We start from the raw sequence: 24,776 nt of genomic DNA, 5'->3' as shown, positions 1-24,776 counted from the left end.
TCCCTTTTCCTCAATGAGGGCCCCTCTCCGCCCCCCATCCCACCTTTTAAAGACCCTCTTAGCTACGTCGACTGAATGGGAAAAGCCTTTTAAAGACACTTTTAAGTTATTTAAATATACTATTTCGAGAGCGTTCTGACGGTTAAAGTGAGAAATAAGCCAAAGCTAGGAGGAGGAGAAATGAGTTTCACGACCTAGTCTGGCATGTGGTTAGACAGCCGCTGTGACAGCGGTCAGGCATTTGGTATGGTGGCCTAAGAGGTGGGGCCTCCGGCGAGGGCTCCAGGAGACCCCGTGGGCCGGCGCCGGGCCCTTCCTTTCCAATCCGCCATCTGCGGTGAGTGTGTGCTGTTTGGCCGCTCTCCGGCCGTCGGCCTCCCGGTCGCACTCTCGTGTGTCCCCAGGTCTAACCTGTCTCTTCCTTTTCCCCCACCTCAGGTGCAACCGCCGCCAAGATGCAGATTTTCGTGAAAACCCTTACGGGGAAGACCATCACTCTCGAGGTACGGGCCAGGTGGCGGGAGGAAGCCAGAGTCTGACGAAGAGCCTGGGGTGGATTTCGGGCCCGGCGCTGCTTTCTGCCTTAGAATGTCTCCGAGTCGGGGTTCTGAAGCCTGGCCCTGAATTGGGAGTTGTTAGCTGAGCGGGGGCTGAGTGCTGGTTTTCGAAGTCTGTAGTCTGAGCCTGTCCCCTCTCCAGCGGTTCCGGCCAGGTAGCCACGCAGGGGTCCCGCGGTGGAGGGCGGCGCTCCCCGCGTTCTGGGCGCGGGCACGTGTGGCCGGCAGCGCCGCCCGCCCCAGTCTGTGGTGGGACGTGTGCTCGCCGCGGCAGCCCTGGGAGGCGGCCTGCCCAGCGGGGGAGTGATCAGCCCTGTTGGGTGGGTTTCAGCCCCCATCGCCTCGGTTCTGTGGTGACCCTTAAACTGATGGTGCGTTTTCGTTTCTTACTGTGTTACCAATACGTTTGCATTCTAAAACTCAGGTTGAACCCTCAGATACAATAGAAAATGTAAAGGCCAAGATCCAGGATAAGGAAGGTAAGTACTGTTTCCAATTCAGAAATATTAACTTGTGGAGGCTCCACCCTGCCAGTGGTTGCTGGACTTGCCTGTTCTGGTGGGGCGGGAAGAGATCGGATTGACAAAGTGAAGTGCTTTCGGAGTGACACGGTAGGCAGACGTTTATGAGCATGGAGCCAAGCTGCAGTGCATTTTCTATCTGTGAATTTGCACGAGCTATTTAACTCTCTACATTTGTTTCCTTATCTGTGAGAAGAAGATTATATTAATACTAGTAAGAATCGTCAAGTTAAAACCTTGCCTAGCCTGTAGGAAGAACTCAGTGACAGCTCTTAGTACCATTTGTTTGACTCTGGGTTATTCGTTTGTAAATCTTGAGCATTTGTGCTAGTTCTGCTGTGACTTATTTGTTGTCTGTTTTCGTTAGGAATTCCTCCTGATCAGCAAAGACTGATCTTTGCTGGCAAGCAACTGGAAGATGGACGCACTTTGTCTGACTACAACATTCAAAAGGTCTGTTTGGGGGAAAGAACAGCCTTTTATATATAAGTGTTTTATTTTGAAATTTTAACCAGTACACAAGAGTAGGGAGAATAGCTTTAGATTAGCAGTAGATTCCCAGGTGACTCCTACACTAACATTTGAGAAACACTACTGTACTTTGTCACATTCTGGATTTTGCAGATTGCATCCCATGGTGTAATTTAGTGTTTTTTAATCTCCCTATAAACTAGTAGTTAATAATCAGATATCTCTTTTCCCCCCCAAGATTCCCTCATCTGTGGTATTGTGTACTTCCTATCGGATTCAATTAAAAGATGTGTGATGCTAGTTGTCCATTCTCTCTCTCTTTTTTTGTGAGGGAGATTGGCCCTGAGCTAACATCTGTTGCCACTTTCTGCTTTTGCTTGAGGAAGATTGTCACCAAGCTAACGTCTGTGGCAGTGTTCCTCTTATTTTTTATGTTGGTCACCACCACAGCATGGCTTGATGAGCAATATGTAGGTCCACAGCCGGGATCTGAACCTGGAAACCCCAGGCAGCTGAAGCGGAGCGCACAAACTTAACCAATATGCCACCAGGCCAGCCCCTAGTTGTCCATTTTTAATGGAGCATGAGCATTAATGTAATCGTTTTTAAAGCCTGTTTCATCTTCTGTTCCATTAACAGGAATCCACTCTTCATCTTGTGTTGAGACTTCGTGGTGGTGCTAAGAAAAGAAAGAAGAAGTCTTACACCACTCCCAAGAAGAATAAGCATAAGAGAAAAAAGGTTAAGCTGGCTGTCCTGAAGTACTATAAGGTAAGATAACTTATTAAAAATAAGTTTTTACCTATAGAGTAATACATTTTGTTAGCCTCTCTAGTTTCAAACTCATTTTAACATAGAAGTTTGGTTTTTTTCCTGTTTGGTATTTGAACCAGCTTTATATCATAGGGTTTACCTTTAGCTGCTTATTCCAAGCTAAGGTTCTGATTTTTAAGTGAGATCTGGGCTTGGGTCTTAACTCTGTCCACCACTTGCAAACCTAGATTTTAATTAACTCTGAACTTTTTTGTTTTAGTAATTACTGGTAAGGCTTTGGGGTGCTTTGGTTTAGAAGTACTAAAGGTAATACAATTATGTGATTAAAAGTTTAAATATTTTGAGTTACTTAAATTAGACTTTACAATATGTTGTAAAATTATCTTAACAGCAGCTTTGTACTTTCTTGTAGGTGGATGAGAATGGCAAAATCAGTCGCCTTCGTCGGGAGTGCCCTTCAGATGAATGTGGTGCTGGAGTTTTTATGGCTAGCCATTTTGACAGACATTATTGTGGCAAATGTTGTCTGACCTATTGTTTCAACAAACCAGAAGACAAGTAATGGTATATGGATTAATAAAAGACATGAACTAACATTTAATTGTTGAATTTTATTCCATTGATTGAGTGGTTTTTAAGTGTCAAATTGATGGTCACACCATTTTCTTTGATAAACCATCTATACTTTGTTAGAAGAATTGTGTTGTATTTAATATCAGCTGTCTGGACAGAAGCCAGTTTGTCTTTCTGTCAGCTTTTTTTACCTCAGCACTATTGGCATTTTGGACCAGATAACTCTTCGTTGTGGAGGCTGTCCTGTGCATCGTAGGATCCCTGGCCTCTACCCACTTGATGCCAGTAGCATACCATCCAACCCCCATTACCACAACCAAAAGTTTGTCCAGACATTGCCAAATGACCCCGGGGCGGGGGCAGGGGCAACTACCTCCCCTAGTCTGAGAAACTGGTTTGTGTAAAGTGGTGTTAGGACCTTGCCTAAAGAGGCTACAACATAAGTTGTTAAGATAGGAAATTTAAAGGCTAAGCTTTAAGTTGCCAATTGAAAAATTCATCGTCAGTCCTTAGGTAGTTTGGCTGGAATGTTTGCTGTCTGTAGTACAAGGGAACAGACTACTGTTCGTTGTTGAGCATCAACTCAGGAATTTAATGTTTTCTCATCAGTACTAGTGACACTAAAAAATACGGTTTCAAGCAGTATTTGACTGGCACCATATTTTGCCCCTGGAGCTCAATTCAGGGAGAATTGCTTCTCTTGCTACCACTCTTAACTAAAACGTACACTTGAAGTTTGTTAAACTCTGATTATTACATTCAATGATATACCAATAATTAACAATTCCCTTTTAATACATGGTTCTTTTCAATTCCAGGATTTCTAGTACGGCATCCTTAAGTAAGGTTTCCTTTTTCTGTAGCATTTTGACAGTTAATGCATTGTTAACACTTGAACTCTTTGGGTACTTTTTGACCAGTAGTGGTGAATTCTTACCTTCAGTAAAGCAAAACTAGTTCTATAATAAATCAAGACATTTATCATTTACATTTTTAATACAATTTTAAAATCCTGGATCCCAAGAAGTCTTGGCTAGAACTTCCTTTTCTTCGTAACAAACAATTTCGTCTCCCACTTTAAATTCTATCTTTTCTTCATCCAAACTGAGACCACAATCCATTCCAGTTTTGATGACTGAAACGTCATCTTTATGATGTTTCAGTGAGGTTAACGAGCCTTAAAAAAAAAATAAGAGAAACTTAAGATTCATATATTTATAAGGACCCACTAAATGCCATGTATCTGGTGTTAAAAGGAACTACACTGAAATTCTTACAAATTTTACAGTCCTGTCATGTTAAATGGTGAGACTAAATACCAAGGAAACCAAAGCAAAATGAAGTTTGCTGTAAAGATTTGATTTGCAGCAAAAAACAAAATCTCATTTTTCAAAGGTAGAATAACACTGCAGAGGACGGGATTGTACTCAGGATTTGAAGAAAGATAAACCAGGATAAAAGACATTGCAGGCCAAAAGGTCAAGATAAGAAAGGAAGTAAGCAAGCGTGATATAGATGAAGTGTAGGAGACATGGCAGCAAAGGTACTTTGGGGCCAATTGTTGGAAGTTTAGGAAATCAGTTTGGGAGATGAACAATGCTGGAGGAATCATCAAGGCTAGTAAGAGAGGGAGCCCATCAACTAAAGGCCAGTTATAAATTAGCAAGAAGGAATGGCCTGAACTAGGATTATCGGAGTGAAAGACAAACAGATTTCAGATGGAAACAGAGAATGATCAGATTTTGGTGACTGGATATGATACAGAAAAAGATTTTGATGTTGCTTACCCTTCCAAATAACATGTCCATTACGGATTAATTTAAATTTTTTTTGTTTTTCTAACTGTCCCTTTTGGACTCTGCAGCCAGCCACAGGAACTTTTTTCTTCCCTTCGGCTACAGAGAACGTGGCTAGTATAGAAGCCTCACCTTTAGGAAGAAGAGAACATTAAGTGTACCGAAAACAGATTCTGAAAAATACATGATTTCTGACGTTCTGCAGGGTAAGAATTAAAGCTGTGAGAAAAATACAAACTCATGCATATAAAGAAGTCCTGGTTTTCTGTGACTCCACCAACTTTATTTGCCTGACCAATATTAGAAATAAAAACCTATGAAAATCCTTGGGTATTCTTGGAAAAAAATTGTAAAAATACACATTCTTACCAAAAGAATGAACAAAAGAAAAATGGAACTCACTTTTTTGGCTGAATAAAATGCACTAGAAGATGGTAATAGTTGATGATAAGATTAGTACAATTCCTGTCTGCTCCATGAAAACCTAGTTTTCAGCTGTCCCTCAATATATTTTCTAGAATAGATCATCTGTTGTTACGTGATTTATTGTTAATCTCACCACTGGTAATTTATATCCACTTAAGAGTACTAATTCATAGCAGAAAAAAAATAATTAAAAAAAAAATAAAAGGATGGGGCCGGCCCCGTGGCCAAGTGGTTAAGTTTGCGCACTCTGCTTCGGTGACCCACGGTGTCACTGGTTCGGATCCTGGGTGTGGACATGGCACCGCTCATCAGGCCGTCCTGAGGTAGCGTCCCACATGGCACAACCACAAGCACTTACAGCTAGAATATACAACTATGCAGTGGGGGGCTTTGGGAAGAAGAAGAAGGCGGGGGGAAAAAAAAAGTACTAATTCTGTAACCGAGCTTCATTTGTTCACCAACTGAAAATTACAACAAACTCTGATAATGACATGGTATTACACACTATAATGTACCAATTTTCTAGGGTTAGTATCATTTGACTGGTGCTTGCTTCCTCCTAGAAATCCTCATATGACTCTAGTTTTCCAAATTGCTCTTAGCACAAAACAGACAAATCTCTGTATAATCATGTTTAGCGGTTCAGAAAAGACTAAAATCCGTACCATGGACCAAAAATGCAAATACTGTATCTTATCATGAGGAAACATCAGACAAACCCAAATTAAAGTACATTCTACAAACTCATTATCCTAAACACTTCAAAAACATCAAGGTCAAAAAAGGCTAAAGAACTAAATGTAACCCATGATCCCGGAATGGGGGAAAAGTATTCACCTACAAACCACATTATTGGAACAATGGACAAAATTTGAATATAAACTGTGGCTTAGATAATAGAACTAATGTTAAATTTTCTGAGTTTGATATTTCTTCTGTGGTTGTATAAGAGAACATCCTTGTGCTTCAGAAATGCAAGTATTTACTGGCAAAATGGATATATCTCAAATTTATTCTCAAATGGTCCAGAAAAAAGTCATGTGTGTGTGTGTCTATGGAGTGGGGAGGAATAAAGCAAATGGGGCAAAATGTAAACAATTCATGAACTGAGTAAAAGGAATATGGGAGGGAACACCTTATTCCTTTCTCGTAGTTTTTCTAGAAATTTAAAACTATTATCAAAATAAAAAGTTAACAAGAAAACCTGTATGTGGGGAAGAAAAAGAAAAGATAAAATGATTCAGTTGGCCTTAAATAAATTTACCCTTTAATCTGGCCAAGGGATATGATAGAAAGAATATTTTTAAGTTTTTAATATTTACATGTAAATTTTCTTCTCATGGTGGATTTCTCTGTTCCTTCCACAACAGTTGTTAATAATCTTTACACCTCCTATCCCTGTCTCGTTTGTATTACAATTAGTTCATGTCTAAACTCGAGGGCAAGTTCCTGCTGCCTTGTTTGCCTTTGTATCCTCAGGACCGAAGCACAATATGTTGCAGAGGGCAGGTGTTCATAACACATATGAAGTTACACCGAATTCTTATCAATTGTAGTCATTTTTCCTAGAACATGCTACGTACTGGAACAGTGAATGTATTTCAGTAATGAAATACATTTCCCCTAAACTTTGTTTTCAAGTGTTATTTACAGCGCCTAAGATATGAATGTTTAAAAGTAACAGGCTGGGCTAGCCCGGTGGTGCAGTGGTTAAGTGCGCACGTTTGGCTTCAGTGGCCTGGGGTTCGCCAGTTCTGATCCCAGATGCAGACATGGCACTGCTTGGTGGCAAACCGTGCTGTGGTAGACGTCCCACGTATGAAGTAGAGCAAGATGGGCATGGATGTTAGCTCAGGGCCAGTCTTCCTCAGCAAAAAGAGGAGGATTGGTGGCAGATGTTAGCTCAAGGCTAATCTTCCTCAAAAAAAAGTAACAGGCAGTGCACACTCACCGATTGGGTGCTCTTCCACAGTGCAGGGCAATCTACTGCTCAGTTCCTCCTGCAAATCTTCAACAAGACGGTAAATGATTTTGTGAAGTTTAATTTTCACTCTTTTTTTTGCAGCTGACTGCTGGATAACATTTCCTGCATTCACATTGAAGCCAAATATAACACCTGGCAAGCAGAAATACAATCAATAAAGTAGCTCAACTATTGCATTAAACAGTTTGTCTTTCAAGCAGAAACTCAAATCTAAATTGTTTTACTTACTTCTTGTAAAGTAAAAGCATTGGGGGAGACAAGAAATTCTATAATTTTTTCTCACGAAAACTAGTAAATTTTCAAATTAAAGGATTTTATAAATTCTATTATGGCTTGTTTAACAAGGAAAATTTCTTTATGATTTTTAAATTGATTCATTTAAGAAACATTATTTTAAGTGCCCATAATGTGCAAGGCACTATGCTAAACAAAGCTTTGGTTTTTATACCAGAGAAGTAAGAAAAAAAATGATTATGGCTGAAATATTATTACATTATTTTAGTAACAATTCTATTATTAAATTATAATCTTATTGCCTACAACTTTTGTGGTTTACTCTTAGGTATTTAGCTGGCCAAAAGATGCTCAAAAATTGCTACTTAATTGGTAAAGTTCAAGAGTTATTTACAATATGAAAGAAGTTCTAGAGAGCTGACCACTTTACTAAAGAATAAATAATACATTTAATTGCAAATAGCTTGAGGGGGGAAAAGCAAAAGCAAAACACTCTTGCCTTAAACAAGTGAAAAAAATTAATGCAAACGGCTTAACCAAGAGAAAAACAACCACTTTAAAAGCCTTATCATTAAGAAAACATTCAATACACTCTCTACATTACATAGTATAGTGCTAGGCCAGGCAGTACCTATAAGATACTTTGAATTAACCAGCATTACTGACAATATCTTTTCAGTAGTAAAGGTAATATCTAATTCTAATCAAGTCAGGTCATGAAGTACCTCCTTCCTAAATGATCCATCAACCACTCAATAATGTTCGTGCTTTCCTAGGTGTTAGACCTAGTTAAAATGACAGTCATGAGTCTCCTTTTTGTGTATCATAAGTTTGACTAATAAACAGTCCCCCTGCCTTCTAGGCATTTAAAGCTAAAAGGAGTTTTTGATCTAAGAAAGATAAGATTTGTAAAATTACCAATGAACAAAAACAGGTAGCCAAAAATAAAAGGTGAAGAAAAGTACTGAATAGGCTGATTATAGTGTTAGCATACAAAAGTCTAAATGAAAGATATTGAGAACCAACTTTAGGCTAGATGAGGAACTGGGAGGAGGGAGAAGGGACAGTACCGGTGCCTTCAAAAAGGAATCAAGAAACACTACTGGGCTGGAAATAGTTCCCCAAGATTGCAGTATGATGACGACAAGCGGAGCCGTGGCTCCAATGCTGCACATCGCACTCCCCCCAGCTGCTAGCTGGGGCTCTACTGCAATAGGAAGGCTGATGCCGATGGAGGGAAACGTTAGGCATGACTAGCCAAGCGACAAAAGACAGAAGCAAATGATTCAGTGTGTCCTAGGGAACACAGCTAGACAAATAGGAAATGGAATCCTTACCACGAAATGTTTCAGCAAGGTTAACATCATTTTCACTAATATCACCCACACCAAAATGTACTAATTCTAGTTCACACTCATGTGAAGCATCATAGGTATCCATAATGTTCAAAATGGCCTCAACGGAACCATCAACATCACCTAAATGCAGCAAAAGTTTAAAATTATTGGTGTTAAGAGTTAGGCATTAATAGACACAAAAATGACAAGAACCCATTTAAAGCTTTAACAAGAATGGCATTTACCACTAAATCCACTTTTATTTAGGTTTAGCATTATAAATATCTACTTAATAAAGAATAATGAACCAAATGTATACTTACAACAAAATCAGCAAGAAAAACGGTTTACTAAGAAAACCTCCCCCAGTGGGGTGTGAGTGAAATGGGTCAAGGTGGTCAAAAGGTACAAACTTCCAGTTATAAAACATGTAAGTCCTGAGGATGTAATGTACAGCATGATGACTATAGTTAATAATACTGTAGTGCATATTTGAAAGTTGCTAAAAGAGTAGATCTTAAAAGTTCTCATCACAAGAAAAAAAATTTTAACTATGAATGGTGACGGACGTTAATTAGACTTATTGTGTTGATCACTTAAAATATATACAAAAATTGAATCATTATGTTGTACACCTGAAACTAATCTAATGCTATATGTCAATTACCGCAATTAAAAAAAATACTCAAAAATACTGAAATAATTTTGGCTTTAATTTAACAGCCCAAGTTAATTGTGAAAATTAAGACATACATATATTACTAAAATGAGTTGCAAAATAAAATCTTTTTTTTTTTTGAGGAAGATTAGCCCTGAGCTAACATCTGCTGCCAATCCTCCTCTTTCTGCTGAGGAAGGCTGGCCCTGAGCTAACATCCATGCCCATCTTCCTCTACTTTATATGTGGCACGCCTGCCACAGCATGGCTTGCCAAGCGTGCCATGTCTGCACCCAGGATCTGAACCAGCGAACCCCAGGCCACTGAAGTGGAACATGTGAACTTAACCACTGCGCCACTGGGCCAGCCCTGTAAAATAAAATCTTTAAGAAGTCACCTTTAATAATTATAGGAAGTACATTTGAATCTCTTTCTGTTTTCTCTTTTGACTTTAAGGGTTTTTGTTCTTTTTTTTCTTGGTACTTCATAAATGATCTCTCCTTCCAGTTCAAAGTGCCATACTTCTCACGAGCTTTCCGATGTGCTTCTTGGTGTTCCTTTCGCTTTTCCTCTATCATTTTCAGATCCTCTATATTTTTCTCCTGTTCTTGCTCATACTTCCTCCAGTCAACAACTTCACGTGCCCTTGGCTTTAAAGGGAAAAAAGGGGGCATTATTTAACTAAATAGAAACCAGTAACTGGTGGGCTAAAAGCTTCGTGTTTTTCCTCCACTATGAAATTAGCTTAACTCATATATGAAACTACTAATTTTATAAGTTTCAAGAAGCTTAGAAAACTTTAATTTGGGGGTTTTGTGTATAATTAACATTTTTTAATTTAAAAAATCATATCTCAAATTTTTAAAAATTATATAGCCAAATTCTAAATGGCCCCCTCATAGCCCCTTATAGTCTAGAATATTTGTTAACATTAACATACTTATTTGGTATAACATTATAGATTGATATTTAAAATCATTACTTCATATATAATATATAAGAATTAAGCTTGATATACCTCAGATTCTACTTCAAGAATTTCATCTCCTGCAGAAGGAAGGTCTCTCCAGCCTGTAATTCCCACTGGCAGGCTAGGAGAGGCTTCGTTGACTGTTTTACCATTTTCATCAAACATTAAGCGTACTTTTGCCCAACTCTTTCCAGCAACCAGAATTGAGCCTTTTCTCAAAGTTCCTCTTTGAATTATAGCTGTAGTAACAGGACTAAAATGAAAATAAAAGTATATATTCTTAATGCCATAATCAGGATGTAACAGCACTTCCTTAAGTGCAAAGACATGAGATTATGAGATTTAAATATGAGAGATTTAAGAGATTTAAATATATATCATGAGATTTAAATATATATATGTAAACACATATGAGATTTAGATATATATGAGATTTAAATATATATATTTGTACACACAGGGTTAATTTCACAACTTCTCAAGCAGTTTTACATACTATAAAAACATTTCTTGGGCCAGCCCTGTGGCCGAATGGTTAAGTTCACACGCTCTACTTCGGCAGCCCAGGGTATGCCAGTTTGGATCCTGGGCACAGACCTGGCACCGCTCATCAAGCCATGCTGAGGCAATGTCCCACACAGCAGAACTAGAAGGACCTACAACTAGAATATACAACTATGTACTGGGGGGCTTTGGGGAGAAGAAGAAAAAAAAAAGATTGGCAACAGATGTTAGCTCAGGGCCAATCTTAAAAACAAAAAAAAGAAAAAAGAAATAAGAAAAAAAAATTTCTTCACAATTGCCAAAATGTGGAAGCAATCCAAACGTACATCAACAGAAGAAGAGATAAAGAAAATGCAGTATATACATACAATGGAATATTATGCAATCTTAAAAAAGAAAGAAATCCTGTCACATGCTACAACATGGATGAACCCCAAGGACATTATGCTAAGTGAAAAAACCAGTCAAAAAGAACAAATACTGTATGATTCCACTCACAGGAAATAGAAAGATAGTTACCAAGGGTTGAGGGGAGAAGGGAGGGGAAATTAGCGTCTCATGGGTGTAGTTTCAGTTTTGCAAAATAAAAACGTTCTAGAGATCTTTTGCACAACAATGTGAATATACCTACTACTACCGAACTCTACACTTAAAAATTGTTAAGATGGTAAGTTTAATGTTACATGTCTTTTACCACAATAAAAAAATTTTTCTGGTAAGATTATGGTAGTGGAGGGTGCAGATAGCTGAGTGTTCTGACAGAATTCTGATCCCCTTTCTAGAACTAATTCATCAAGCAGTGAGAAGACTTTTTTTGCTGATAGGGAGGGAAATTAAAGAATAGAACACCATTTCAAAGGCCTTTGTATATATTATACTAACGAATAAGGACATAAAGAATTTAGAGGGGCTGGCCCCGTGGCCCAGTAGTTAAGTTCACAGGCTCTGCTTCGGCGGCCCAGGGTTTCCCCAGTTCAGATTCTGGGTGCGGACATGGCACCGCTCACTGGGCCATGTTGAGGCGGCATCCCACATGCCACAACCAGAAGGGCCCACAACTAAAATATACAACTATGTACTGGGGGGGACTTGGGTAGAAAAAGCAGAAAAAAAAAGAATTTAGAGACCCTAAAATGCAATAATTTCTATTTTATTCCAATTTGTGTTAGTCTATGTGGCTTTACCAATTCAGCTAAGTTAGTGGGCAAAAAAATCAAACAAACTGAACTACTTAAGTCATCTAAATATGATTACTAGATATATATAGATAGTCGCTATGGCCTACTGATAATAACTGCATTTTTGTGTTGTGTATGCTGGCTCTACATGTTTTTCATGGACTAACAATAACATGCAATAAAAAGAACACATTGTTATCAAGTCACAAAAACCATGGAACAAAATTATTAAAAAGTAAGCATTTTAACAGTCCTACCCTCTTCCTTTGTCTGTGAAAGATTCTATTACTGTTCCTTCCACTGGACCAGTAGGGTCTGCTTTCAATTCTAACATTTCTGCGAGAGCAATTGTTGCCTCTGCCAAAGCCATCAGATTATCACCCTTCAATAACGACAACAAAAAAAGTTGTTAATTCTCATTAATAAATATTATCTGTAAGTGTAAATATCAGGGTCAGAAAGCCAAATAATCCTTGACAGTTACATTATACTTTTCTCTGTAAGCATTAAAAGCATGGATTATCCAATTAGAAGGACAGAGGAAAGAAGAGATAAGCAAGAAAACCTGGCCCAGGGACAGATCCCGCAAGGAACAGCGGCTATTTTTTTTTAAAGGATGATCACTAGTGGTTCTTCTTAATACCCTTTCATAAACACATGCTTCACTCATTCTCTCTCTCCTCCATCTGTCTCTATAATTGTCTTTTCTTCCTCTCACTTTCTTTACAATGCTAATTTACATTTGAAATTCTATCCAATTGAACAAGCTTTCACATCTATTACTTCATTTGATCCACTCAATAATCCTGTAAAATAAGTAAGTCAAGCATTATTTACTCTTATTAAATAAATAAGGAGAGAAAGCACTGACTAGACCCAGGCACTAAGCCACACTCTGTAACTACCCAGCTGTGCAACCTTGAAAAATCACTTCACCTCCTTGGATCTCCTTTCCTCAACTGTAAAATGAAGGAGCTAGATTAGATGATCCTTTCACCTTTAATGATCTTTGTTTACTATGCCTTCTAGGGCTCCAAGATCACGCAGCTGATTAACCGGTAATGGAACTGGAACTGATGGGCAAGGGATTTTTCCCATGTCAGCTAAGAGAGTGCTCACAGTTGTTACAGAGTATAAAACAGAGGGGCTGGCCCGGTGGCGCAGAAGTTAAGTTCACACGTTCCACTTCTTGGCAGCCCGGGGTTCGCCGGTTCGGATCCCGGGTGCGGACACGGCACCGCTTGGCAAAAGCCATGCTGTGGTAGGCAACCCACGTATAGAGGAGAGGAGGATGGGCATGGATGTTAGTTCAGGGCCAGTCTTCCTCAGCAAAAAGAGGAGGATTGGGAGTAGTTAGCTCAGGGCTAATCTTCCTCAAAAAAAAAAAAAGAGACAACTGTAAACAAAATTGACTAAATACTTTCCTTACCCAGCCACTTATTCCTAGTATTTATTCCAATTTACAAAATGCTGCTCTGAAAAGCAGAGCTGGGGTTGTTTCTTTGCATGAAGTAGTCCTCTTGGAAAAGAAGGCCTCATCTTTCTTCCCTGCCACTCTCTCCCAAGTCCCTCCATTCCCCAGGAATCACCTCTGCCATGCCTCCAAGTCTGCCTCAGGAGCTTTACATCTGTCTATGCATCTGATGGTATCTGGGCAGAAAAGGTAGCCATCTCTTCAAACATTTTAATTTTGCCATCTGGCTTTCAGAATGCAATAGCAATCAAGGTACGTGGAAAGGTAAGAAAGTAAGATGGCATTTTATGAGTTTCAGAGAAAAAGAGGCATGGTTTTACCATTAAAGGAGGCATTATTTCTAAGAATCTTGGTGGTAACAAATTTAAGAAAAGTAAAGATAAAATGAGACTTAACTGGAAGAAGGCAGCCAAATACAGCACCATCCCTTCAGTGAACGATCAGAAAAAAAGGCTGTATCATGAGTAAACCATGGGATGTGATTTTAAAAAAACAGACAAAAAAGGAAATTGCTACTTAGCAGTAACCTGTGTAGGACAAGAGAATTGGAAAATGCTGTCACAAAGCCAGTACTGAGCTTCCTTGGTGTTTTTCAACCAGAAAAGAATAATTGATATTGAAAAGAAAATGGAATTCATCACAACATAAAACTTATAGCAATTCATAGAAACATTGAGTCAATCAACAGTCATCTTTGTATTAACCTAAATTTCTGCTTAAATCTCTCTTAAATGCCCTAAGACCTATTCCATAGTTTTTCAGCATAAAAGGCATGAAATACAAGCACTTTTTACTACCAAATAGACTTCATTTCTGCTTAACACAATCTTTAGCCTCCTATTACCCTATCCCCTACTTCATTCACCATTTATTCTCCTCACTCTAAGTATCTCATAAGAACAAAAGCATTGGGTTTAGACCCGGTTCCCCACTCATCACCTATGTTACCTTGGATTGGTGACCGACCCTTCTGAGCCTAATTTCTAACCTGCCAAACCAGGATAATGACACCAGCATTGCCTAGTACCCAGAGAATTTTTAAACAACAACAGAAATTAGGCATGTCAAAATGTCCTTCAGTTATAAGGCACTATGTGCATTATGGACAGTGTCACGTTCCCACCTGAACACGGTCATCTCTGAGGTGCTGTACTTACCGTAAGAGCAGAGACGTGCACTGCTTGCACGTCACCTCCGTAATCCTCACACACCACGTCATAAGCTAGCAGTTCTTTTTTCACTTTTTCAGGATCCGCCTCAGCTTTGTCACACTTATTTATGGCAAGGACAATAGGAACTGGCAGAGACAGAGTTAAGAAGAATGCAAATGATGACACCTTCAATTCTAGGTATTCACAATGAAAGACATTAATCTTTTCTGGCTTTTTCTTTACTCAGTGGAAGTGCTTATCTAACAAAAGACCTAAAAAGACCCACTTCAGACCCACCCTACTCTGCTCTCTCCACGTAAAGGATTCCAGATGTGAGATGTCAAAACTGTAATTATAAGCAGATTCTGAATTAAGAATAGACACCTAAAATGATAAACAAAACAAAAAACCATAGTATTTTGGGTAGAGAAAGGCCTATCCTCAAACCTGAAAGCAAGATCAGCAGCTACACTGGAGATAATGTCCAGGAAAACAATCAAGAGCAGATTCTAATTCAATTCTAATATCACTAGATCATTCGCCTCTTCTTTCTAGGAGCTATTAACTCATTGTTAAAACCTAACATCTCATCTTGAAACTAAGTATCATTACTGTAAACTTTCTTTTAGGATTTATAGCAACTCTTTTTTTTTTTGGAGGAAGATTAGCCCTGAGCTAACATCCGCCACCAATCCTCCTCTTTTTGCTGAGGAAGATTGGCCCTCAGCTAACATCTGTGCCCATATTTCTCTATTTTATATGTGGGACGCCTGCCACAGCATGGCTTGATAAGCAGCATGTATGTCCACGCCCAGGAGCTGAACCAGTGAACCCTGGGCCACCAAAGCGCAAACTTAACCACTACGCCACCAGACCAATCCCTATAGCAACTCTTTATTCATACACTTAGTTCAGTGACTGACACATAATAGATCCTCAATATCTACTTAATGAATGAACCAAATAATCTCATAATCTACTTGTCATTATGAAACATAGCCTCTCAACAGAGAAAGCACACAAAATTCTAGGAGATAATTCCCTGGTTGGATTTCACCAACTGTGCAATTTCCTCAGGTATCAAATGAACAGAAATTGAAAATAGATACAAAAAAGCTATGCAATCTACAACCTACTCTTATGAAAAAGTATATTCCATATCAATGAGCTGGAACTTAATAGGGACCAAGAGAACAGGTGTAGAAAGCATGATGTAAGGAATTTATCCTATCTCAACCAACTTCTTTGGTTGGTTGAGAAAGCCTGGCAAATCTGTCACTCCCTTCTTTGTTTCACATATCCTAGAATCATTAAGGACATAGTCCATTGCACAAAAACAGTTTTGAGGAAGTAAAAAGGGAAGAGAACGACACTGGAAGCTAGAAGACAAGATTCCAAATGCAGACATGTTGCAAATTAACTCTGTAATTGGGGGTAGTTTCTGCTACTCTCTGGGTCTTAGTTTCATGTTGTGAGACGAAAGAATTGGACTAGATCAGTAACTCTCAATCTTTTATTTTTTCTTGCCAACAAACCTAGTAGAATATGATGCACTCCATCAGCTACATTTTCTTAAGACAAGAGTATTTTCTCAGCAGATCTAGGGTCATATCAGAATAAGAATGAACATACAGAGTATGTGTGCATGCGGTGTTTATCATTACAATTTTAAATGGAGAAATAATGGAGAATTAGCCAACTGATTTTCCAAAAGTTTCAATTTTATACATTTGACCAAATAAGAAGTTATTTAAAGTAGATGAGGGGAAAATTTCTCCTTAGAGAAAAATTCCAGTTAATAAATGAACAAGGAATAACAGAATTAGAATATCACCACTTCGCAATTCCTAATGTATTCAGGTGACAGGTAGATAGAGTTTATCATTCTATTCTTACTTTTATATCTGTTTAAGATTTCCATGATAAAAAGTTTTTAAAAAAGTCATTACAGACTGTTAAATTCTCACACCATGCCAAAAAAGTAACCAGTCGAGGAAGAACTGTACTTGTGGTCACGAGTCCCAAGTTGAATCCTGCTACACTCTTCTTAGAGGTTATGTCTGTGAGAAAACAATTCAACTGTCTTTGAGCCTTATCTGCAAAACAGGTATAATAACCCTGGGACTGCCAGGAAGATTAAACGAGCTGTATATAAATACTCCAGAACAATGACCCTACGTAGTAGATCCTTTCTAAAAAAAGCAACTTGCTTCCTGATACATGTAAGGCAGCCACACAGTACCTTGAGCATCTTTGGCATGCTGAATAGATTCCACAGTTTGTTTCATCACTCCATCATCTGCAGCTACAACCAATATGATGATGTCAGTGACCTGAGCACCTCTGGCTCTCATCGCTGAGAAAGCAGCATGTCCTGGAGTATCAAGAAAGGTTATCTTCTCCCCAGAAGGCAGAGAAACTGTGGAAACAGAAATCCTAAAACACTAAGGACTCATATACGTACTTCCTTAATATGAAGAAACATATGCAACATTATCAAAAAACAATCTTTAATTCTTTAAAATAATTTTATCCTTTCCATCAATGTTAATCAGAATAATACAGATCATCATTTCACAATGAAATGTGGTAACATACCAGTGAGACCTTTAGGGTTTTCTTTTCATGTAATAATTTCAAATTAAAACTCTTCAAATTAAAACTCTTCATATTTCTAGAATATAACTACTTTCATACATGTACCAATTGATATCTATTCTGGAGCAAGAACAGACCAATAATTGCATAGGCAGCCACCCCTACATTAGCAAATATCAGCTGCACAGCTGCCTTGAGCAACAAAGGCAATTTAGTATATGGTTAGCAGCTCAGACTGTGAGTCCAACAGCCCTGGATTTAAACCCTGGCTTTACCAATTACTAGCTGTGTAGCTTGAGCAAGTTACTTAACCTAAACAAACCTCAGCCTCCTTATCTGTAAGTAAGAACATTAATACCTACCTCAAGATGTTGTTATGAAGATAAAAAAGATAAAGCATATATGGTGCTCAGTAAATGGTAGCCATTATTTAATTATTATTAGCAACATTATCACAACCTAGCTTTGAAAAATTTTAGGTGCATTAAGCCAAACTAAGACTGGGCTAGAATAAAAAAGGCAATATAATTTTCTTCTTACAGAATGTACAAAATAACCTTTAATAACCACCTACTCTACATTTCATCAAACCAATGGCTTTAAGCTTTAGCCTTTCGTCTTACTTTGAATTTGTATATTTCATACTTCGATACTTAGTTCAAGAAAATAATATGTGAGGTTCCCAAACACACTGTAAGGTGATTTGTATTCATACCAAGAAAGGCACCAATGTGCTGAGTGATGCCTCCAGCTTCCATTGCTGCCACTTGAGTTTTTCGCAGTTTGTCAAGTAACGTCGTTTTTCCATGATCAACATGGCCCATTATAGTAACAACTGGGGACCTTGGGGTTAATAAAGCTGCATCTGCCTGGGGCCTACAATTAACAGCAAAGAGGTTTCATTCCTAAAATATCAGAAACACTTTATAGCCAGTGAATTGGTTTGCAGCTATCTCTGTAAACTACCATTAACAATAAAACTCAACATTCAGCTTTGATTAGACATAACTATTTTCCTCTCCTATACATACAATGATTATGACAAAATATATAATGACTACCCACCTACAGTTGACATCTTCATAACATCAAGCAGAACTGAATAAAATTTTAAAATTCAGGATCAATACACACACTTGTCAAACTAAGAAAAATAGTCCTTAGAGTTTTATAATAACCCAAATACATTTTCTGATGCTTTAAGCACTTTAAGAAGAGTTTAACCTACATTCACACATCATTTTAACTCCACAAGGAATTTTAAGGCAAATCTCTCCATTAAAAAGTGTGAATATGGGACCGGCCCCGTGACCAAGTGGTTAAGTTTGCATGCTCCGTTTTGGCGGCCCAGGGTTTTGCCAGTTCGAATCCTGGGCGCAGACATGGCACCGCTCATCAGGCCACGCCGAGGTGGCGTCCCACATGCCACAACTAGAAGGACCCACAACTAAAAAAACACAACTATGTACTGGGGGGGTTTGGGAGAAAAAGGAAAAATAAAAATCTTAAAAAAAAGTGTGAATAAAACTACGTGGTCTCCCTCCCCCACCATGTATAGTTAAGTTTTACCTTCTTACAGCATCTTTATTTTCTCTGACTTTGTCCTGTTTTAATTTGCTCCATTTTATCTTCATTCCTGCCTTCTTTATCACTTCTTTGATCCAGACTTCATCTAAATGTGAGTTTGCTTCTAGTGAATCTATGTCAATAGCAGTGTTCATTAAAGCTTCATATATATAATCTGGTTGGAATAAGAGAAAACCTTTTAGGATCATAAATGAAATGTTCAAGAAAGTTTCCTCTATTAATAAACGTTTACATAAACAGTACATTCAATGAGAGGAATAACTATATAAGCTATCTGCTTCTCTAATGTTAACAAATCACAAACTGGCTGAAAGGAAAATAATCTTTAAAATAGGATTCATTTATAACTGACATTTCTGCATTTTCACAAATATTTGAATATTTATGTACCATGTGAACCATCAACAAAACATGAAATTGCATGTAGCATACATTTACGATTGAGTAGTTTGTCATGGTCTAGTTCTTTGAAAACTTGTAGTTACATGTCATACATACACAAATGTGTGTGTATGTGCAGTCAATTCTTATCATTCATGGTAGTTATGTTCTATAAACTCACCGGAAATACTGAATTGGCAAATACTGAACCATTGCTCCAAAGGGAAATACAAGGTTAGGTTCTTTCAACCTCTGGTCACAAAATATTCATCAGTCAATTAATACATACCTTGTTTTATGTGTTTCTGTTTAAAGACATCTTATTTAATATATATTATGGATTCAATAACATCAAACTCACAGCCAACAACACTACAACTAATGCCTGAACAAAGCTTATCTAACATACGTATTTTCTCTATAAGGCACATTAGAGCCTTCTTGCAGTTACTAACTCTAAATAGCACTTCAGCACTATGCTTAGGGGCCATTTTAAACAACAGAAAGCACAAAGATGTGAAAAATGCGACACTAAATAAACCACAAAAATGACACTTGTTTACAGCTTGAGAGCTGAAACAAGAAGGCAGAGTGTTGCCCTGGTCAGCCTCAGCTGGGAATGTGTGCATCGGGCAACTCAAACTTTCAACCACCCTGCACATGTCTAGGAATGACTGTAAAAGCACTGTGAGTATTGATTTTTGGGCCACAAATACATTTGAGAGAGTAAGTGAATTTGCCAATACAGAATCCCCAAATAATGAGGATTGACTATATGCACATATACATATACACACATACATTATATACAGTATCTCAGAATACATGCACACAATTCGTTTATTTATATATCTATTTAGGGTATCCAAAAAGTCTTGAAACATAGGAAAAACATATACTTGTTCTTTTTTTCATTTTATTTAATATGCTTTGTTTTAATTTCAGTCATATTTTCCTGTGGATGATAAAAAAATTTATCTGTGATGATAATGAAGTAAGTAGTTTTGATTCCAGAATTTCAGTCACACTATAAATTATATTTTGAGAGACAGATAAAGAAAGGCATTCTCAGGTAAGCAGAACATAACACTAAAAATATCCTTTTCAGGGGCCGGCCCACTGGCGCCGTGGTTAAGTTTGCACATTCTGCTTCGGCGGCCGGGGATTCACTGGCTTGGATCCTGGGTGCAGATCTACACACCGCTTGTCAAGCCATGCTGTGGCAGGCGTCCCACATACAAAGTAGAGGAAGATGGGCACGGATGTTAGCTCAGGGCCAATCCTCCTCAGAAAAAAGAGGAGGATTAGTGGCAGATGTTAGCCCAGGGCTAATCTTCCTCAAAAAAAAAAGAACATCCTAATCATTAGTCTGCCAGTAAATGTTTACTTACACAGCTCTCCATTAAAACAAACAAAAAAAATTCCTGATTTATGGCATTTTCCAATTTCCATGGTGCAAGTACTCCCACAATGGTTGATTTCAAGCTACTAACATGAAGTCACTGAATGCAGAGATGGAAAGAGATGCACAGCAGCACACTATTACATGGTATTTCCACCATATAGGTACAATACGCATAAATAACCTCGAAAACTAGACAACAGTAACATGTAGTAAAATAATTAGGAAGTGAAGAGTTTTGATGAGTATTTATTACCTTTTTTTATGATTTAATTTTTTAAAACAGTTGTGTTTAACAACCAGCTCACAATTCCTTATAATTTAGCAATCAGCTCACAAGCTGGTACAAGCCAGCCTCAGCACAGCACTGAACCTACTCAACAATAATGCCAAGAAACCTTTTCCTATGTATCTCTCCCCCACATCCTTTCCCAAGAAAACACATTTTAAGAAGGATACAATGCAAATTTTCTAAGTGAATATGCTCTAAGAGAACAATAAAACTTTCTAAAACACAAAAATTATGAGTACAATTCTGTTTCTAATAATGCTAAAAATCCCTAATAATCCAGCAACTACAATTTTCCAATGTTATCCTAAACTTTTGAGAGGTAGCTTATACATAGGAATAATCTTTTTCCCTTTGTATTAAATACATATAATATTGACATATTATTTTATCTTTACCCAAGACTTAAATAAATATTTACTTGTAGGAAAGTGCCCACAGCATTTCAACCAGAAATACTAAATCAAGTTATTTTAATTGACCCTGGGAAGGAAAAAAAAAGTACTCACATTGCTAATGTAGTAGTTAAAAAAATTTACCTATTAAAACTATCTTTAATTCAGAAGAGATGTAAATATGATATTTAAAAAGCTTCAAATAGATAACTTTTATTTAATCATACAAAATCAGTTTTAGGTTTAGAGCACTAATCTGTGGGATTAAATTTATATTTTAAATTTAAATTTAATTTAATTAAAATTTAAATTATCTGGCTCACCTATGTCTTTATCCATTGCTCTGGCCAGCTCCTCAATAGTTATTCCAATCCATACCTCTACCTCCTTTTTAGATTTTGTTGAAGATAACTGAGATTTCCGTAATCTTTCTTCCTATTAAAAATTCAGAATGCATAAAGAAGAGAAAACTTTAAGTGACAATTTAGATTTATTCTGCAACATCTACCATAATCACTCCTCCTATTTCTACTATCACTCCTATTAAGTACTTAAACCTTAGACTAAAATAAAAAAATCTGCATCCTTAACTCACTGTTATACACTGATTTCCAAGTAACCAAATGCATCAGCATCCTGAACAACTAACTAGAATTTCCCTTCCTCACAAAGATCTATTGCCTAAAGAGTAGCATTAAGGAATAAAGATTCCATAAATGACAAAATACTCAAAATGGATTCCTACTCATGGCTGTCGGCACTTTCACCACAGACCAAGTAATACAGTAATGGACAAAAATCTGTAAGTACCTTCTTTGTTACTAGAAGCCTATATTGAGACAAAGCAGCCCCAATGAGCACATCTGTCTGCCAGGGTCGGACACAGAGCTGAGCCGTCCACACTGGGTAGACAGATGAAAACAGGTGTCTCCACTGTGCTAACGGTCTTCTTTGACCCAGGCCGTGCAGCTGCCTACAAAGAGTGCGAAATCGTAGCAAGTTCTCCAACTTCAGTATCTTCTGGTTCATGTTTCTCCTAGAAAAAAGAGTTTTCAAATAATAGTTTGGTTAATATTGAAATCTAATTAACAAATATTAATTGGATATCTACTATATCCAAAGCATTGCCTAGAGTTACAATGAGTAAAATGGGGTTCTTACCCTGAACGAGTCCACGGTCTAGTCAGAGAGATGGGATTCCATACTAAATACTTTCTAGATATTAACTACCATTATTGTTAATGCTCCTCCTGTGATCGAACTGAAATACAGTAACAGACTTACAAAGGGCTCTTTTTTCACTCTTGAAACATCAACTAACCAAATCACAACTAAAGTGATTTTTCTAAAATGCAAATTTGAACTTATCACCTCTTTGCTAAACACCTTCCAGTGGCTCCCCATTATCCCAGTTTAATGTTCAACTTCAAAACATGCTAAACAAGGACTCATTATCTGCCCTCTGTTAATCTTACTCTCATAGTGCCCTCACTCCCACCTCCCAAGCTTTTGTTATTCTGACCCACTTGTAATCTCCAATACTTCGACACCTGATTTTTACACCTTTGCATACGCTTCCTCCACTTGGAACTGTCTTTCAACTCTCAACATTTTTCCCTCTGCCCTCCCCCCGACAAAAGATGCTTTAGAGTGGGAAGAAGACACTCAATAAATATCTATTGAATAATGTCTCTTGAATATTATTCTTGGAAGAATTTATTGAGAGAAAACTGCAACAGACTCCATAGTACAGTTCAGAACCCAGTAGTATAGTTCTTTTCCTCCAGGTCTTCTATTCCCTCTGCTCTCAAGACTGCAGTTTTACAGCTTTCCTTTTCAGTGTTTAAGGGACAGAGCAACGAAAATAATGTGAGAAGTACATGTTTTCTCCTCAGCAAACATTTTCCGAGCACCATCCTCGAGGCGTTGCGTCTGAGGTTGTGGATTCTAAGTTTAATAACCCTTCCTTCAGAGTTCACTGTCTTTAAAGTGTTCAAATATAATGATTCTCAAGACCATTAAACACGTCAAGAAAAGCATATTTAAAAAAATCTTATTTAGGTACGTGTCCCTGGACTAAAAAACAGACTGCTCAGGAAGCACAGGATTCCTTAGGAAAGTTTTTTTTATGAGTCTAAAACCAGATTTGACAAGGACACAGATTAATGGAGAGGAAGGAAGGGCCCCACATGAAGATTAACCAAAACACAGATATGTAATCGAGGCAGGAATTAGAAACACACACTTGGGGCAATTACCCAAATGTCAAAACTGGAAGGAACTTGCTACTTTTCCAACCTCTTCATTTTACGGAAAAGGAAACTGGAGTCCAGAGAGGTCAAAAGGACCTCTCCAACGTCACAACGCCAGTTAAAGACAGTGAGAACTAGAACCCAGGATTTTGACTCCCAATTCGGTGTTCTTTCGCCGCTAGGATATTCTTCTCACGGAATCTGAAAAAGGATGTTGGAAACGTAGTTGCGTTGGTGGAAACGTCTGAATGCAAGAGTTGGAAGGAATTTAGCTGAAAGGTAAAAAGAAGACACTGTAGAACAATTACGGATCTGCGGTGGCTCGAACCCGAGCCCAGAAAGCCCTGGGCACCGGGGAGAGGAAGCAAGCCGGCAGCTTCTGGCCGAATAACCCTTTCCTTATGCCTAAGGTGGCGGCACGCAGGGAGCAAATGCATCCCGGAAAGCCTGCCGAATGCGCAGGGATCATGATTGGTGCCACTGACACTTGAGGCCAAACAATATACGCCACCCGGGACGACCCGGCTCATGAACCCCACTCACTTAGCTCTCACATAAAGCACGGGGCGGCTGGATTCTGAGGCCGGGCGGGGACCGCCTTCAGGACCCGTGAGAAGTGCCGGCCGGTCATTCCGTCCCCGAAAAGGTCCCCGCCGGGCTTCCGGTGCCGCCGGAAGTGGTTCTCGGCGGAGTCCCCGTTGCCGCCGGGGCTGGGGCGGTGTGGAGTGCTGCCCTTGGGCGTCCCGCCGGTCCGCCGCTGGGTCCGCGGTGGCCTCCTCCCGGGGAGCGCGCGCGTCGGTGATCGCTTGTGCAGCTCCTTCCGTTCCTAGGAAGTCAGTTTCGCTGCTCTGGGGCTGTGAGCGGCCTCGGCGCCTGCCCTCAAGGGAAAATTAAACGGAGAAATGTGGGAGAAATGGTACGGCCTTAAAAGACACACACCCAACAAGAAGGGGAAAAGGCGATAGAGCAGTTAGTGCTGGGCGAGGATCGCTTTCTCTTTCAAAAGGCGCCTCGTGTGGGTAGCGTTGGAAGTAGTAAAGCCAGAGTGGGTTCCAATCCCAGCTCATTCCCGGCTGTGTAGACCTGAGGACGTTATGTAAACTCTCAGCCTCAGTTCTGCAATACGGCAACTTCATAGAACAGCAGTAAGGTCTACAATCGCACTGGTTCATAATAAGGGTATTACAGCCTCCTCCCAGAGCATTTCTAGGCCTTGATTGGACACTGTGTCTTTTGGCCCATCCCCTTGACCACAACCACCACC

At 38.8% G+C, this 24,776-nt stretch overlaps 2 protein-coding genes across 10 annotated transcripts; one reads left to right on the top strand and one right to left on the bottom strand.

The window, feature by feature from the left end:
• Nucleotides 1–73: 73 nt before the first annotated feature.
• On the top strand, nucleotides 74–2,919 carry RPS27A (ribosomal protein S27a). The gene is made up of 6 exons (XM_014843008.3): nucleotides 74–337; nucleotides 439–503; nucleotides 982–1,036; nucleotides 1,446–1,531; nucleotides 2,189–2,320; nucleotides 2,736–2,919. The coding sequence occupies exons 2-6, from the start codon at nucleotides 456–458 to the stop codon at nucleotides 2,883–2,885; spliced, it is 471 nt and encodes a 156-aa protein (XP_014698494.1). The 5' UTR covers nucleotides 74–337; nucleotides 439–455; the 3' UTR covers nucleotides 2,886–2,919.
• On the bottom strand, nucleotides 2,915–24,659 carry MTIF2 (mitochondrial translational initiation factor 2). Of its 9 annotated transcripts, none has more exons than XM_044772466.2 (16): nucleotides 24,056–24,195; nucleotides 23,519–23,713; nucleotides 22,422–22,521; nucleotides 22,071–22,296; nucleotides 21,584–21,695; nucleotides 18,776–18,947; nucleotides 17,922–18,082; nucleotides 16,851–17,027; nucleotides 14,615–14,754; nucleotides 12,241–12,365; nucleotides 10,350–10,554; nucleotides 9,729–9,981; nucleotides 8,674–8,814; nucleotides 7,070–7,234; nucleotides 4,684–4,824; nucleotides 2,915–4,073 (listed from the first exon to the last, which is right to left on the bottom strand). In XM_044772466.2, the coding sequence occupies exons 4-16, from the start codon at nucleotides 22,287–22,289 to the stop codon at nucleotides 3,901–3,903; spliced, it is 2,184 nt and encodes a 727-aa protein (XP_044628401.1). In that variant the 5' UTR covers nucleotides 22,290–22,296; nucleotides 22,422–22,521; nucleotides 23,519–23,713; nucleotides 24,056–24,195; the 3' UTR covers nucleotides 2,915–3,900. The 9 variants fall into 9 exon arrangements, with proteins under 9 accessions (XP_044628401.1, XP_070368191.1, XP_044628398.1 ...); XM_070512090.1 differs by having other exon boundaries at nucleotides 23,506–23,784; nucleotides 24,056–24,177; XM_044772463.2 differs by having other exon boundaries at nucleotides 23,519–23,784; nucleotides 24,056–24,177.
• Nucleotides 24,660–24,776: the final 117 nt, after the last annotated feature.

This window comes from Equus asinus, chromosome 6, assembly GCF_041296235.1.
Source record: "Equus asinus isolate D_3611 breed Donkey chromosome 6, EquAss-T2T_v2, whole genome shotgun sequence".
Taxonomy (NCBI): domain Eukaryota; kingdom Metazoa; phylum Chordata; class Mammalia; order Perissodactyla; family Equidae; genus Equus; species Equus asinus.
The sequence above is the reverse complement of the archived record's forward strand: the minus strand, read 5'-3'. Positions and strand labels throughout refer to the sequence as shown.